At 43.4% G+C, this 15,494-nt stretch overlaps 1 protein-coding gene across 14 annotated transcripts in view; it reads right to left on the bottom strand.

Annotated features, from left to right (window-relative positions):
* ZDHHC14 (zinc finger DHHC-type containing 14) overlaps positions 1-5,051 on the bottom strand; it is a 111,809-nt gene extending 106,758 nt beyond the window's left edge. For 11 of the 14 annotated variants that reach the window (XM_004935655.5, XM_004935656.5, XM_015284228.4 and 8 more), the window contains exon 1: positions 3,444-5,051. In XM_004935655.5, coding sequence (XP_004935712.1) covers positions 3,444-3,694 — 251 coding nt within the window. In that variant the 5' untranslated portion in view covers positions 3,695-5,051. The remainder of the gene's footprint in view (positions 1-3,443) is intronic. The other 3 variants (XM_046939709.1, XM_046939710.1, XM_046939714.1) reach the window with 1 other exon arrangement.
* Positions 5,052-15,494: the final 10,443 nt, after the last annotated feature.

Genomic DNA, 15,494 nt, shown 5'->3' with positions numbered 1-15,494 from the left:
ATGAGCACCAATTAGTTTCCTATAAAAACGTGCCTCAGCGTAGTGGCACGAGGCAAGAGGAAGTATAACAAAAAGCCAAAATTGAAAAAAAAAAAAACAACAAAAAATCGCATTGATAGAGTTAGGAATTGTAATTCCAAGATAAAATAACATACTCAAAATTTAAAGACAAGTAAATTGTGATGCCTAATCTTGAGCACTTTGAAATATGTAAATTTTAGGAGTACCTCAAGCACAGCATATCTGTTGGGTCCCAAAAGTACTTGCAGTATACTACGTAACACTTAATAGACAAGTTACACAAATAAAACTGCCTATTTGCATTCTCTTCCTTTGGAAGGGGGCAGGGGCAGCAATTATATTTTAGCAGTTTGAAAGCTTACTGTGTTGGAAGATTCCTATTTATTTGTTGTTTTGTTTTAAAGCACATTCTGGCTTACCTCTTTGAAAATGAAAAAGAGTGAAATGATAAAAGGAAGTTGTGACATTCTTAGAATATTTGAGAGAAATACCAACTGAGAAAAAGGAATAAAAATAACAAATCAGGAGCTTGGAAAAAAGCAAGCAGGGAAAAGCACAGAAGCACAAACACGAAGAAACGTAAAGATTTCAAAGGCATGGTTACATGTCAAAAGCTATACAGGTCAAGGTGTATTATGTATGTTTGCTTTTGGAGAGCTACAATTTGTTGATTCACAGAAATGCATTTCTACCCTGGCGATGAGTCAAAAGCACATGAGACAGCTCAGGATGAATGGGTGTCAGAGTAAAACAAGAGGTATGAGAAAACTCTGTTAGAGGAACAAATGAAACCAAAAGGATAAAGGACAAAGCACAACACTTTCTCAGAAATAAGCTGTCATATTCCTCTCTTTCCTACTTCCCCTGTTCACTGCCTGCAAACGGGGAATGACTTTGAAAGTCAGTACATATTTTCCAGTTTCCAAAACCTAAGTGAATAAAATCATTTCTTCCAGTAGTAGCAAGAAGATCAATCACAAGAACATACACCATATCTTTCTCTTCAATGACAGCTTCAGCTAACAGTTCAGATAAAGAAGATATACATCTATTTAGAAATCACTTGGGTTCACGCGTACGCAAAGGAGTGAAGCGCATTTCCATCCCAGTCTGTAGACTGCTGGCTGAGCAGCAGCTTCCTAATCGAATCAGTCAAGTAACAGAAGGGACATCTAACTCAAGACGTCCTCAACCCATCATTAAATAGCAACTTTGGGCCTCTAACAAGTGATACAATTAGAAACTGCTTCAGAATAACACTGTCTAAACAAGAAGCTCCCTTTTTCCTCTGTGAGGTTATCAACCTGTCCCAGTTCTAACACCATAAGAATGCTGAACGCTTCTCAGTCTTAAGGCTGGAGTGGTGGTGGGCGTGGTTGGTTTTGATTTAGTCTTCAGAAGATAGGCATAATTTCAGCCTAAATACCACTTAAAGACCAAGCCTACCTTATCACGACAAAAATTAAGTATCATTGCCATACCCTCTTCACTCTACTCATTTCCTTAAAATGAGAATGCAAGCAACGCAAGAATGACCAAAGAGCAGTATACATGCACAGAATTTTACATAGTTAGAAGAAGCCAAAGATTTGTCTCTGCTTCAAGACTTCTAGCAATTTTATACTAAAATGCCATAACCTAACATCAAGCATAGTTCTTCACATAAAGCTACACTGCAAAAAACCTCTAAGACACAGTGGTGGTATTTGACTCCGGCAGAATGCATAACCCACAGCAGTAATGAAATCAGGTGAGCTACCAGCTCTTCCTGCATTAGCAGTTCTGAGTCATGCAATTGCAGAGAACATTTATCTCTGAAGGATCCAACTGTTAAAATATATATAAAAAAAGCTGTAAGCAGTTGCTTAATAAATAAGTTTTACAACCATGACTATAAAGCATTATAGTTCTGATCCTACATTTACATTCTGGTATTTGCCAAAGACCAGAACTTACCCTCAGAGGGTTTACTGATGACGATGAGACTGCACACAGAGGCAGGTGTCAGCCCTCAATTCCAAAATGAGGCCCAACCACGCCAAACAGGAGAGAGCAGCACCCACTCCTGATGCAGTACCATCAGCACACACGTTTGATTCCTCCTTAAAAGTAGCAAAGTCCGCTTACTGCAAGTGTGCTTACACAACATCACCATGTTATTCCAACTACTCAGAAGATGCTCAGGAAGTTTCACAATGTCTGCAGATTTACAATGAACAAATCCCTCTAAAGTCATCCAGAGCCCACAGAAGACAATTCACCTGTAGAGTTCACGTATATATATTTAGCCTCCAGTCACACGCTGAGCATTTTTACCTTCCCAAATGTTACTAGCTCATTAAGAGGATGTACATTTATCTGGCACAATTTAGAGTTCACTAACACCACTATCTTCTTTAGAAGACACCATGTAGTGATCTAGGCTGCTCAAACCTACCTCTATTTTTCCTGCCACAAACCACAAACCAAGCTACAGTTGTTTGAGCAGCTGCAGTAGGACTAGCACTTTAAAAGGAATTCAGTAATTCTTACAGCAAGTATTTTAGCAGGGCGAGCACTTAAAGCACTCCAAGCTTTAAAATAAAAAAAAGAGGAATGGCATTTCTCCTATCGAGTACCTAATTCTCATCATGCATTCTTAATTACGCCATCCCAACATAAGTACAAAAAAAAAACCCAGCATTTTGGATTTGCTATCACTGCGTGTTCACTTGACAGAGACAGGAAGGATTCCTAAAGATTCACAGAAACAGAGAAAAAGGCCCTAGGAGGACACCAGAAGCCTGCTTACAAAATACATCTAAAAATCTAAAGCAAACATAGGTTTCGATAAGATCAAACTCATGGCGTGTAGTTACCACCACAGACTGAAGGTAACGCTGTTACTTACTGGCAGACAGCTTTGTATGGACAGAGTTGTACAGCTCTGCCTCTTTATAACTAACCTGGAAATCTCATCCCCAAGCTGTTAAATGATTTCAAGAGGGAAAAATAAAAACCGACTCATTTATGAACTAACAAAAGATACTGCTTCTCTTGCGCTCGGCTCTGTGACAACAGGTTAGAGTTTTTACATGTCAGTTTTGACTCTCAGAAGAACAAGCGACAGACAAGAAGCTCTCCCGTGTCCTGATGTCCCAAACCTGTTGTTGTACACTCCTCCTGCAACAGGAGCTGGAAACCTGCAGCACAAGAGCCCTACCACGCTCAGTCTCAAACCTCAGTTTTTCTACAGAGCAGAACAGCAGCGCATAACCCTCAGCATCGTACCAGATGATATTTTCAGTTACATAAATCAACATTAGCCGATGCCAGCCAGCACCCTCTATGACACCTGATTAAACGCCCTCGTACTGCTTTCGGACAGCAGATAAATAATAACAGGCAAAGTGGAAAGATACGAAGACTTTAACGGCACTTACTCAAATGTGAAGAACAGCCCGCTGGTGACCAGGATGAGCACGAGAGTCAGGTAGAAGACCCCGGTCTGCCGAGCCATCATGATCCTCCCATTGCAGAAAAATTTGTTCCTTCCAGGAAAAACCTCCCATTTTCTCTTGGGAGCTGTCTTCTTTTTCTTATGGGGAGACTCCATGGGAGACGAAGAGCTGTGTGTGCTGATCTGACTGTATTCGCAGTCTTTCATGGGCCCACTGCCACCTCCAGGTGTCATCAAGAGAGAGTACGGTGTGGGGAGAACCCCACCAAGAAGTACACGGGATATAAATCTGTGCAAGGCTCCTGCTGACCGAGGCAGCCCTCTCCTCCAGTCCCAGTTAAAGAAATGAGTTCCGCTACCACAGCAGCAATAGGGGCACTATGCACACACGGTTTAATTCTTCGGGAACCAAAGCTGTCATATCACAAACACTTCCGAGGGGTCCTTCCTTCCTCCACCAGTTACAAAACCATCACGTAGGGGAATCCTTTGTAAAGCAAATTATGACAAAACGAGACCAAAAAAGAAAAAAAAAATTACGAAGCAGTTCAGCTGTCCAAAAATAAAATTTAAAACAAGGATCAGGCTTTCTCTTCTCCGAGTTTATTTTCGAAGGGGAGGGTGTTTCTTCCTTCCCACGCACACCCCGAGAGCCCTCTCCGCAGGTCAGGAGGTTGGCCAAGGCAAGGTTTAGCAATCGAGTCTATCATTCATAGCGATTTGGTATAATCCTCCTTCGCGCAGCAGATTTCACTGCTAAAAATGACCATTGCTAAAACGCTCCCCCAAGAGACACGCGTGACAAATCATTAAAGAAAGAAAAAGCCAGCAGCGCGCGCGGCGCGGCTCCGACTCCCTCCCGGCGCTGCCCTCCGGCCGGGGAGGAGCGGCGGCCGCTGGCTCAGGGCCGGGGCCGGGCGGGCGGCCGGCGGGCAGCCGGGCGGCAGCGCCTCATCCCCCCCTCTCCGCCGCGGCGCCGAGCGGAACCGCGTCCCCGCCCCGCGCCCCGGGCGGCGCCGGCCGCCGTAGCCCCCGCCTCCCCCGGCACAACAGGTCCCCGCCGCCGCCTCGGCCCCGCGCACGCAGGGAGGCAGCGGGGCTGAGCGGCAGAGGGGCGGAGGGCGAGAGCTGTGCCGGGACCCCGTCGGCCCCTTACCATCCTCCCGGCCCCCGGCCCTCGCTCTGCCCGGAGCCCCTCCGCACGCCGGGACCTCGCTTCACCCCCGCCTCCGTTAAAAGATATCGGTGGAGCCTTTACCCAGGCTTATCCCCCGCAGCCAGACCCGGAGGCAGCAGCGGCCGCCTCCTCATCTCCAGCGGGAAGCGGCGAGCAGGGACCGCACGGCGCGCACCCCGCCGCCCTCAGGCCGCCCCTCCCCGGCCGGGGGGCAGGCGGCTCCCGCTCCTCGCGCCCGCGGGGACGCCGAATGCCCGCGCTGCGGGCCCGCTCCCAGAGGCTCGTTCAGCCCTCGCCTCCCCCTGCCCACGCGAGCGCCACGGGCGCGCGCCGCCGAGCCCCGAGCGATGCCTCCCGTCCGCCCCGGGCTCGTCCTCCCGGCCCGAGCTCCCGGGCCGAAGGCAAACGAGTTCTGCGGGGGAGCGATAGGCGGCGAGAAGCCCTGCCCACGCGGCCCGACCCAGCGGGACCGCCCTCCTTCCCCGGGCGGGCTCAGGGCGCGCCCCTCCCGCCTCTGGGAGTTGTAGTTTTGCTGCCTCCCTCCGCCGAGGGCCTCCGTAGAAGGTAAGGGTGGGGAAAGGACTACAAGTCCCAGCATGCCGTGCGAGTCCTCCCCGAGGCAGGGGGCGGGGAGGCCCGTCGGGCCGCGGGAGCGTTGGCAGAGCCGCGGAGCGGTTGGCGATCTGTGGTGAGGGCGGCCGCGCTGTCCTCCGCTCCGCCCGCTGTGCGCGGCGCTAACAAGTTTAACAGGCGTATCGTTTACGGAGTTCTGCAGCTCACAAAAGGAGAACCGACCGGCTTGGGAGACGTGGTGGGAATCAGCTCTGCCGTTCCCACAGCAGAGAGCGTGCTGGTCGGATTTCCAGATGAATGAGGACACATTGCAGTCAGCTTGCGTCTCTTGTGGTTGGATGTTGTGCTGGGGCGGGGGGCACCAGAGACATAGATACGTGAGGATGCAGCTGAATTCTAGTATGTAGGTGGTGTGTTTTCTGTCTTCATAACTTCATTTCTAGTTTTACAGTGGCATATTCATCCCTTCAGTTTACTACGATAAACTAATTATTTCTCCATAAACGCTGACTGATACCAAAGGAACTTTGGAATAGATTGACCAGTAATGGATACTTCCTCTTCCTTGGAGGAGATAATTACTTTGATATCCCAATAGTAGCCTGGCACCCTCTTGCTGAGTCCACCACACATTTTGTTGATCTGAAAGAATCATTTTAGAAATCAGTGAATCATTAAAGTTGGAAAAGACCTCTAAGATCATCAAGTCCAACCATCAGCCCATCCCCTCCGTGCCCACTAACCGCGTTCCCTCAGTGCCACATCCACACAGCTCTTGAACACCTCCTTGGATGTAAGTCCATCGCGTTCCTGGGCAGCCCGTGTCAGTGCCTCACCACTTTTTCTGAGAAGAAATACTTCCTAATATCCAACCTGAACCTCCCCAGCATGAATAAAAGCCATTACTTCTTGTCCTATCACTGTTACCTGGGAAATGCTAATGCCACACAGGGAAAGCACAGAGGGGTCTCACCCTCTGCCAGGAGTCAGCAGGCAGCAAGATGTAAAACCAGTTGCTGGTACTATCTCTTGTGCAAATGCAATTACATTTTTTCCCCCTCACATGTAATGTGTGCTGCTGCATTATTCTTCGCATATCATCCTCCTCCTCCTCCTCCCCCAGCGCTTGTTGTCACAGCACTTTTATTCTTTGAAATGTTCTTTATACACAACTGATATTTTTTCGTTCTGTCTTCATGAATACAGCATCAATACATGGCAGCAGAAGGCTGCTGCCAAATATGGTTCACCAACATGCGTTTTTAATCTTTATCAGGTTTTTATAAGCACATCGCCTGCACTCTGACGATATCACTGATTGTAAGATGTGGAATGGCACTGTTCTCTCCTGAGATTAGGAAATATTTTAGACATTCAGAAAACAGAACAGTTTATGGCAAAATATCATTGTCAGCTTATCTTTACTGGTAGCACTCAGGCTAATTTCAGATATACCCTTCAGAAACAAAGCATTTGTTAAACAATGCCAGCACCTCGTTCAAGCTGCTGTTTTATTTCATGATATCTCCACTGGTTCTTTTTGTTTGAGACAATGAGGTTGTAAAATGATTGTCTGTCACATTAACAGAGAGAAATACAAAAGAAATAAATAATAAAAAAAATCAGAGTGCCCGAACAAATAATACTAAAAAACTTAGAGTGAAAGTCAAACTTTTACTTTCAATAGCCAATGTACTTTGACTCTATCAGGATCGCCCAGCACTACACATGGTACTTTGTAGTGTGTACATGGTACACAGTTCTCGTGCCTAATCACTATCAGTCCTGCACTGGAATTCAAAATATTATTGGTGTTGTTTTGCAAATGTCACCAACACCTTTTTAAAGCTGCTTTCAAAAGTATTTGAAAATGCCACTAAGAAAAATACTTCATACACTTAATATTTCACACAATTCAACATTATTCTTGAAAGCACTTGTTAGAATTCACACACAATATTAATGGAAATTGCTTTGGGGCACTAGATTACATCATAAACACGATATCTAAGATGAATACATTCTCTCTTCATAAAACTTTGGATCATCACTTGTCATGGTGTGTACTTCTCTGATTTCTTGCCCGTGACTCAGATTGATCTCATGCATTGGGGAATATGTTGCAGCAACATTTACATCATATTTTATATATTTTTTTCAAAGATTATCTTTTTTGTTAGGAAAATGCTAATAAATGAGCTGTTACCCCTGGAAGTTACTATCTTTTACTTTGTCTGCAGTCTGGAGGCATCATAAGGGCAAGTCTTAAAACAACAGGGAAGCTCATTTGCTGAGAAGACACGTCACCTTACATACGTAGAGTATCTGTTACCATACTTGATTACAAGGTCAGCTTGACTATGGTACAAGCATTATCAAAGTACTTCAGTGATTAAATAAACATAAACTAGGAAATTGTATCATTTTGAACATATCTGTACTGCATGCATCCTACTTTGCCAAATCAATTGCTTTTAATGAAAAAAGGAGGAGGAAGTAACAGGTATTGAACCGAAAGATCTAAAATTGCCAGAGGTGGAAAGAAATCCACCTTTCCACTCAGAGGTGGAATAAAAGGGAGTGCCACAGTCATGTTTTCTGGGCACATTTTCCAAATCTTTCACAAGTAATTTTGGAAAAATATAATCAAGAAAGGCAGTGATATTACCTTTGTCTTGTGAGACACTGAAGGAAGCCTTGCAGGTCCAGGAGTACAGAAGTACACCATACATGGCAGTTGCATGTCAGTAGCATTCACATTATACTGTGAATTTTCTACAGTATAACATTTTTCCTCATCAAATACTTTTCTACTTCGGCGCTTTTCAAAAGTAATCTCTCTTCTACCACTGCTTGGCCAATGAACCATTCTTTAACAGTCTTAATAATACCAACTGTGGAAGTGCTTCATTTCCTTAAAAAAAGGCTTTGAATAGAACAGAAAATATTGCTAAATTTCACAAAAGTTGTCAAATAGCTTTGAAGGATTTTGCTTTTGCTCATTACTCCTCCAACAGGTGAAACATTTCAGTTTCCTAATTTTACTGTCATTTCATTTATTTTAAACAGCTTAGTTTTGCTTAGTGTTGTTTAAATCATTACGCGTCTCTAAAAATGTAAGTATTTTGCAGAATATAAAATAATATTGTTGTGGGTTTTGCCAAGAGAACTGAAAATGAAATTACCTATTACTTAAGCACTAGCATCAGTGACCTCCTTTGAAATGACAGATTTGTTGTTCACATGGGCCATGTCCCCAGAGAAAATTGTCCAGCTTTGGACTGTTGACTTTTAAGTTGTCAGCGTAGTAAGTCCTAAGAGACTACATAATATTATCCATACGAACTGTAGAAAAAGGGGGGGGGGGGGGGGGGGGGGGAAGAAAAAGTGGATGTATATCAGAATCACTTTCTAAACACAACTTTGGCTTCCTAACGTATCTTTCACTGCTTTGGGTAGAAGTCAGAATCCATGGATATTTTAATTTATTCCAGACTAAAACTCTCCTTAAAAATGCAATTAAAATCCAGAAGTTTTCAGAATTGGGTATATTTCCCTGTTCAGTGACTACTTCCAAAGTTTAGGAGATATGGTCACAAAATCTCACAATTTCAATTGAAAAGAAACTGGAAAAAAAAAACCCATACACAAGTATTGTATGAGATCATCACGGTGGTATTTTAACCTACTTAACACTCCTGCTTGCTCTAATTTGAGCAAAGGAAAGAATAAAAAATTGTTAATTCTGGAAAGTTCTTGTACATCACGAGCAAACCAAAAGAAAGTGCCAAAAAAGTACAGTTAATTGAGGAAAAAAGATATTTCCAATGTTGTCAGTCTTGGAGCATGTCAAACATTCCTTCGTGGGAGCCAAGAAACAACTTTCCTCAGTCTTAAATCCTGCTGTAACTGCAGTACACTGTCTGAACAGTGCAGTGAATTACAGTTTGTTTGCTGTTTTGCTTGCATGTGAAGAGCCTTGCATTCTTCATGACTTGGTGAAGAGCAGCACCACTTTATTGCCTGGTAAAGTATAGAAATTTCTATACAGCAAAGGTCTGTAGTATAGCTGTATTACTGATTCTTGGTTAAAGTGATTTATACAGCTTTATCCTAATCCCAGTTCACCAAACCGTTCCTTTTCATACAGTGAACTTCCCCTTTAAAGACACTTTCTCCCCCCCCCCCACAACACATACAGGAAATGAGCTCAGTGTTTCAGAGAAATAAGCACATGATCACAGGTCATACCCATCTGCATGGCACATCTGATTTCTTTTGGCTGTTGGGGCACTCCTCTGACTACGTAACTAACTTGCTGTCAGCCAGAACCCCCATATCCCTTTCCGTGGGGCTGCTCCAGGCTCTCGTCCCCCACTCAGTATATATATCCAGGATTGCTCCATCCCAGGTGCAGAATCCGGCACTTGCTCTTTTTAAACTTCATCTGGTTGGTGATTGCCTACTCATCCAGTTTATCAGCATCTCTCTGTAAGGACTTTCTATCCTCAGAGAAGTCAACAGCTCCTCCCATTTTAGTATTCAGTGCACACCAGTTCATTTTCTGCAGTGCTAGAACAATTCAGCAAAGGACATGACAAAGCATCGCAAGGGAGGGGCAGGAGGAACACGTTTGCCAGCAAAAGGAAAGTGAAAGAGGAAAGAGGAAAACAAAGGGACAGGCTGCATGTCTGCAGCCAGCAGTTAGATTTGGCTAGGCTGCCACTGAACTTCAGGCTCAACCAGATCTGCTCACAGAGGCATCAGCTAAGTGCAAGAGCTGGCAGAAAGTGAGAGGAGACAAACAAGCAGCTTGAAGGCAGAAAAGGAATTGGGAGCAGAACCTTCTCCTGTTGGGTAGTGATGAACTGTTAAATAAGCTCAAGCTTTCTTATTAAGACTTCCTGGGGAGAGCAATATATAGTGACCAAGTTCTTCCCACAGTGTTGGCATTAAGCTTTTTTTTATTAATTAATTTATTTATTTTTTTTATCCTTCATTGATTTTCAGGAAACTTTTAAGAATTTAATTCTACTTGAAACTGCTACCATCTTTCCTATTTAGCCAAGCAATTTCCAAAGGCTTTCTTTAGAAATAGAAGGGAAGTCTCACTGGCACTTTAAACCATTGTGCAAGTCCATTTTCACAGGAAAGAAAACAAACAAAAGAAATCCCAACAATGTATTACACACCTGCAAATGCTCACGTAATTAAAAGGATGCTGTCAATGACAATTATTTTAATTAACTTACTAAAATAGTAAAAATGCATTGAGTTAGAGTTCTTTAAATAATATCTCCTGCTTAAAATAGTATGGCTTTTATAGATCTTTTCTTTTTTTTTTTTTTTTTTTTTTTCTGCCTTACTGTGGGCTATAGAAGGGACCTGACTCTTAGTAGATGAAAGAATAACTGCAAACATTGAATCATAGAATGGCATGGGTTGGAAGAGGCCTTAAAGATCATCACCTTCCAATTCTCCTGACAATTTCCCCCTAACACCTAATCGAAATCTCCCCCTTTTCAGCTTAAAATCACCTCTCCTTGTCCTATCACTATCACAACATGTAAAAAGTCTGTCTCCTTTCTGATTATAAGCTCATTTTAAGTATTGTCAGGCCACAATGAGGTCTCCCCGGAGACTTCTCTTTTCCAGGCTGAACAAGCCCAGCTCCTTTAGCCTGAAATATGCTCAAAGTTTATCTCGTATACAACCCACTACCTCAGTACATGGATTCCTTTCTCTTCTCTGCTGTCACAGCAAACAGCCTCTTGTAGCACTGTGGAAAAGCAGGAGCTCATTTTTTGCAGTAGAGCCCAAGAAAAGGCTGTCACCCAGATCACGCAGGAGCATGACGCTCATTTTGTGAGAAAACTTCATTATAATTACAGTCGTGGGCTGTTACACTGTTTTGGACTACATACTTCAAGCAGCCATTGCTGTCAGAGAAACACATCCATGATGTGTTTATGCGGAGTAACATAAAGTACATAATAGTTTTCCTGTAGGAATTAGGCCATTAGAGACTTCTGAAAATCCCTGTGGGAGGCTATCTGCATCATTGCACACTTAACTAGGCCGTCTGAAAACAGACTTAACTGCTTTTTGAAAATCTCTTTTATGCTTCATTGTCACAATTCAGCATCATTAACTGAGAAGATTTAACATTATATCATTGCTTTTCTCTTACTCCCTTCTTTTCTTTTCCGTGCTCCTTTTCCTGCCTTCAGCTTGTTTTTGAGTCCCTTCCACATCCTCCCTCTCCTGATGCATATACTTTCCTCCAGAAGATAGCAAAGTCTCAGTTTTCATACTCACTCCTTTTCGGGCCATAAAACAATGAGAAAAACCAGTAAGGAAGAGCAGGTCATTTTATACCTCGGAGAGCTATTGTTTTCAGGACAATAAGCCGTGACAGACTCAGGGGTGCAGCGCATCAAGGGCAGAATTAATGTCCGATCTGGAAGGCCTAGGTTCCTTCCCTCCTGCCTGCAAAAAAGATAAGAAACTTATTTCATTTCCTTGACAATGTATACTCTAGAATCTGAATATTCAACGAGTCCTGTAAACAAAGGACTAGATATGACTCACAAATCATATGGCTGACAACACTGCGGTGGAGAAAAGAAGACTGACAACAGAAATGTGTCACTGATGATATACAAGTGTGGTCAGAGACATAAACCAGACACATTTTTCCTCTATGTTCATTTATTTACTGTAGTGATCGTACCCATATTTCTGTGAACACTTAGGTGGACGAGCTTTGTTCTTCTCAAAAGCTTGGCTATGTGTACATTTATGGCATCAGAGTACAAGCAATTACTTATACTGGTAGTGGGTGCAACATCTGCAGATGGAAATGTGCTTTAAATTCACGAAGTTTTTTCATACCACAGTTAATGTCGTGGCTCACTTTTAAGTGTTCTCAGAAGTTTGCATTCTTCAAATATACCCAAGTGGGCTTCATAAGACGTATTTCTATTTTTTCCTGTAAGAATATTATCCATTAATTATTTTTACATTTTTATTTAAATCTGTGTGATTATTTGCATGGTTAAGACAAGGTTTTGACCAAGATTCTGAGAGTGACTTGCAAAGGCTTTAGAACATATGCTTTCAACACCAAAATAGAAGAATGAGTTCATAAATCTGAATTTTTGTAGAATTAGCTTATACTAATCTAATAGCATTCATATAGATGACTTCTGATGAGCAAATCGCAGCCTGTAGCATAATCACATATTAAACCAATAAAACTGTAACCAGAAGATCCAAGAAATTCATTCAGAAATCTGCAGGAAATTATTCATGCCATACATAATATGCAAAGATTAGTCATTGGAGCTTTATAAATTGGTATGTTTTATTTGCTTAAAAGGACAGTAGGCATAGAATACTAACAGGAATATAACAGGAAAAAATATACATCTTAGCTTCAGAAAAAAAAAAAAGAGCTTGGGGGAAAATTTTAAACTCAGGTTTGATAGAAAGGCAATTGAAGTGGTTACCAGAGTCTCTAACTAGGTGATGTTTATGGTCCCTTTCAACCCAAGCTATTCTATGATTCTGTGAACTACAGCAGGGTACATGCAGACTTGCCTTCTAGCCCGCTCCATGCGAATGGAGAGGGACACTCTGAGTGCCCTTTCAGCCACAGAACCTCAAATGACCAGCAGAGGGGAGAACAACAGGAGAGAAATGCTTGTGTGAGTATCTGAGCTTGAAGAACTTCAGTTACTAGTAAATAGGATCCCCTTTTAACTTTGATATAACTTTGTGATAATTTGAGAGATATTTACATGAAGAAATTTATAAACTGTGTATGCATAGAAGAAGTGTCCAAACATGTATAGTGAGAAGCCTGAGACCTTCAAGCAAACAGCATCAACCCTGGGTCTCTACAAGATGATGGATACTCAATGAAGTTAATGGCTGAAGCTTCAAATGGATGCTCAGAGCTGAGGATGGTGACATCCAGAGGGAAAAAATTAAGCACCTGCTGTTCGTGGCATGAACTGTAGGTGGATTTTTAGGATTACCTTACTGAAAAATAGTATCCTGTCAAGGGAAATCATCTGTAAAAACCTACATTTCTCCACTTTCAAGGTAACTGCAACCAATTTCTCCACAGAGGAATGCTAACAAGAGGAAAATTGACAGTTGCATGAAGATTTATGAGATGGGATTTGTGAGAGCCTACTTTGGCCTCCTTTTATTTTTTTTGGTGATTCTCACGCAGGCCAACAAGTGCAGGCTAGCTTTCAGCATGCAGATCAAAGCTAGGGCTTCCCTGAGCAGACAGGCTTCATCTTTATCCTTTTTCACACAGAGGAAAACATATTTTAGTGCAAAAGTCATCTCCTACACTTTTTGTCTGCATACCACAGCCTTATTAGGCACCGTGCAGAACACTCATCAATTGTCTGCCTCTAACCACGATACCTAACCACAACATGATGCTCAGAATAAGACTACCACACTCTGGTAACCTTTGCACAGCATATGCTGTGAACAATTCCTACCTGCTGTTGTTTTGCTTGCTGTAAGAACCACTGTATCTGCTTCTTGTGCAACAGCTCAGGAAACTGTAACAGCACGTCAGGCCTCTTCTAGCCTGCCAGGGCCAGGTAAGCCATCTCTAGATGTCATCCCTCAACACATTGCTGAAACTTCTAGACTTGCGTGAAGTTGAATTTATCTGTATAATTTATGATTTCAAAGACTACAACCAATACTTTATGACTTAAGAGGTTTTGCATCTTGGAGACTAACTTTCCCTGTGGCACCACACTCCACTCTGCATCTGAGATGAGCAGCAGATAATCAGGAATTCTTGGCTACAGGAAACCACAAGTGAGATGCCTGTCTGTATGAGTTAGCACCTGCCGTTCAGCACTGGCAATCTGGGTCCCCATGCATATTCAGGAGGCAGCTGGTGCGGTTCAGCTTTGACAAATCTGAGGTGGGTCTGTTTGCAGTCAAGATCTTCAAAGCCATTCTCCAAAGCCTGTATACCCCTATGATCTTCTCCAGCAACACTGAAAATACTGTCAGTTCTTTTTCCTGTGTGGATTTCCCCATTGTGGGAAGCAAAAGATGAGATTCACATTCCCAGAGGCTGTCTCTATATGGTTCTTATAATTACACTTAGAGAAAAGCTATCACTGTAATTTTCAGCTCTTCACTTGTCCAAAGTGGGTAGCTGGCACTCGCTCTCACTCTCTCTCCCCTTGCAGAACCTGGGCTTCTGCAAGGCCAGGGAGCCTATGTTTATTTCAGACACTGAAGCTTTTTAACCTGAACGAAGTGCCCCTGCCCAGCCAAGCTGCACACATGCAGCGTTGCAAGAGGCCATGCCCTCAGCTTGCTGCCCGTGTAGCCTGCTAAGATACAGAGGATGCTGATTCCTACGTTCTGCAAAAATCCTACGACCTGATGCACCTTTCTCTGTATTAAGGAGGTGGTGAGACCTTCAGCATGGTTTATTCTTGTAAGATTATGGTTTTCAGTATCTCTGTATCCATCTCAGCACTGCTGCTGTCTTCAAGCAATCCAGAGCACTGGGACAGCAGGCAAGTGGGTGTCAACAAGGGCACAGCCTCACAGGCACTGCTGCTTTAATTAATGTCCATTCACACCAGTTCTCACAGAGCAAAGTTTTTCTCTATGCATAGCCAAAAAAAGCATTATTTTCCTTCCTTCGCATCTCCTCAGAAGACAAAAGCAAGACTTTTCTGTTCCTCTTTACACAAAAGGACCACCTCCATCCCCAGCCCTCCCACTTCTTTTTCCCACCTTCCGAAGTCAAGAAAAGCACTGGTTTTGCTCCTTTTTACCAATCTACTGCAATTGTACAACTCTCCATCTCCTTAACCCACAGAACTGAACTCTGCTCCTCTCTGAGTAGGTGGCTGGTTCAGGAGTGCTCTTTGCACAGGGCAGTGCCAAAGGCTCATACACAAACAAAACCCACGCTCTCTCAAGCAGGTGGACTGTATCTCACTGCTTGGTTGCCTGTCCATATCCCCTCCAGACGGAGGTAGCCCATCACCATCTCACTCAAGGACACCAGCACTGGAGCTGAGATCAGGGAAGGAAACACGGAGAACCCTCCAAACCTTCACCTGGTACCTACCTAGAACATGTTGCTTGCAGACCTGGTAGACACTGTTAAAGCAGGGGCTTCTCTTCCAGGTGGGAAGAGATAGCATGGGTCCTGAATTTCAACACATGCCTGGAAGATACCACGAGCTCTCAGGCTGAACATCTACCTGAAATGAG

This window comes from Gallus gallus, chromosome 3 (genome assembly GCF_016699485.2).
Source record: "Gallus gallus isolate bGalGal1 chromosome 3, bGalGal1.mat.broiler.GRCg7b, whole genome shotgun sequence".
NCBI lineage: Eukaryota > Metazoa > Chordata > Aves > Galliformes > Phasianidae > Gallus > Gallus gallus.
This window is presented reverse-complemented; position numbering and strand designations above follow the sequence as displayed.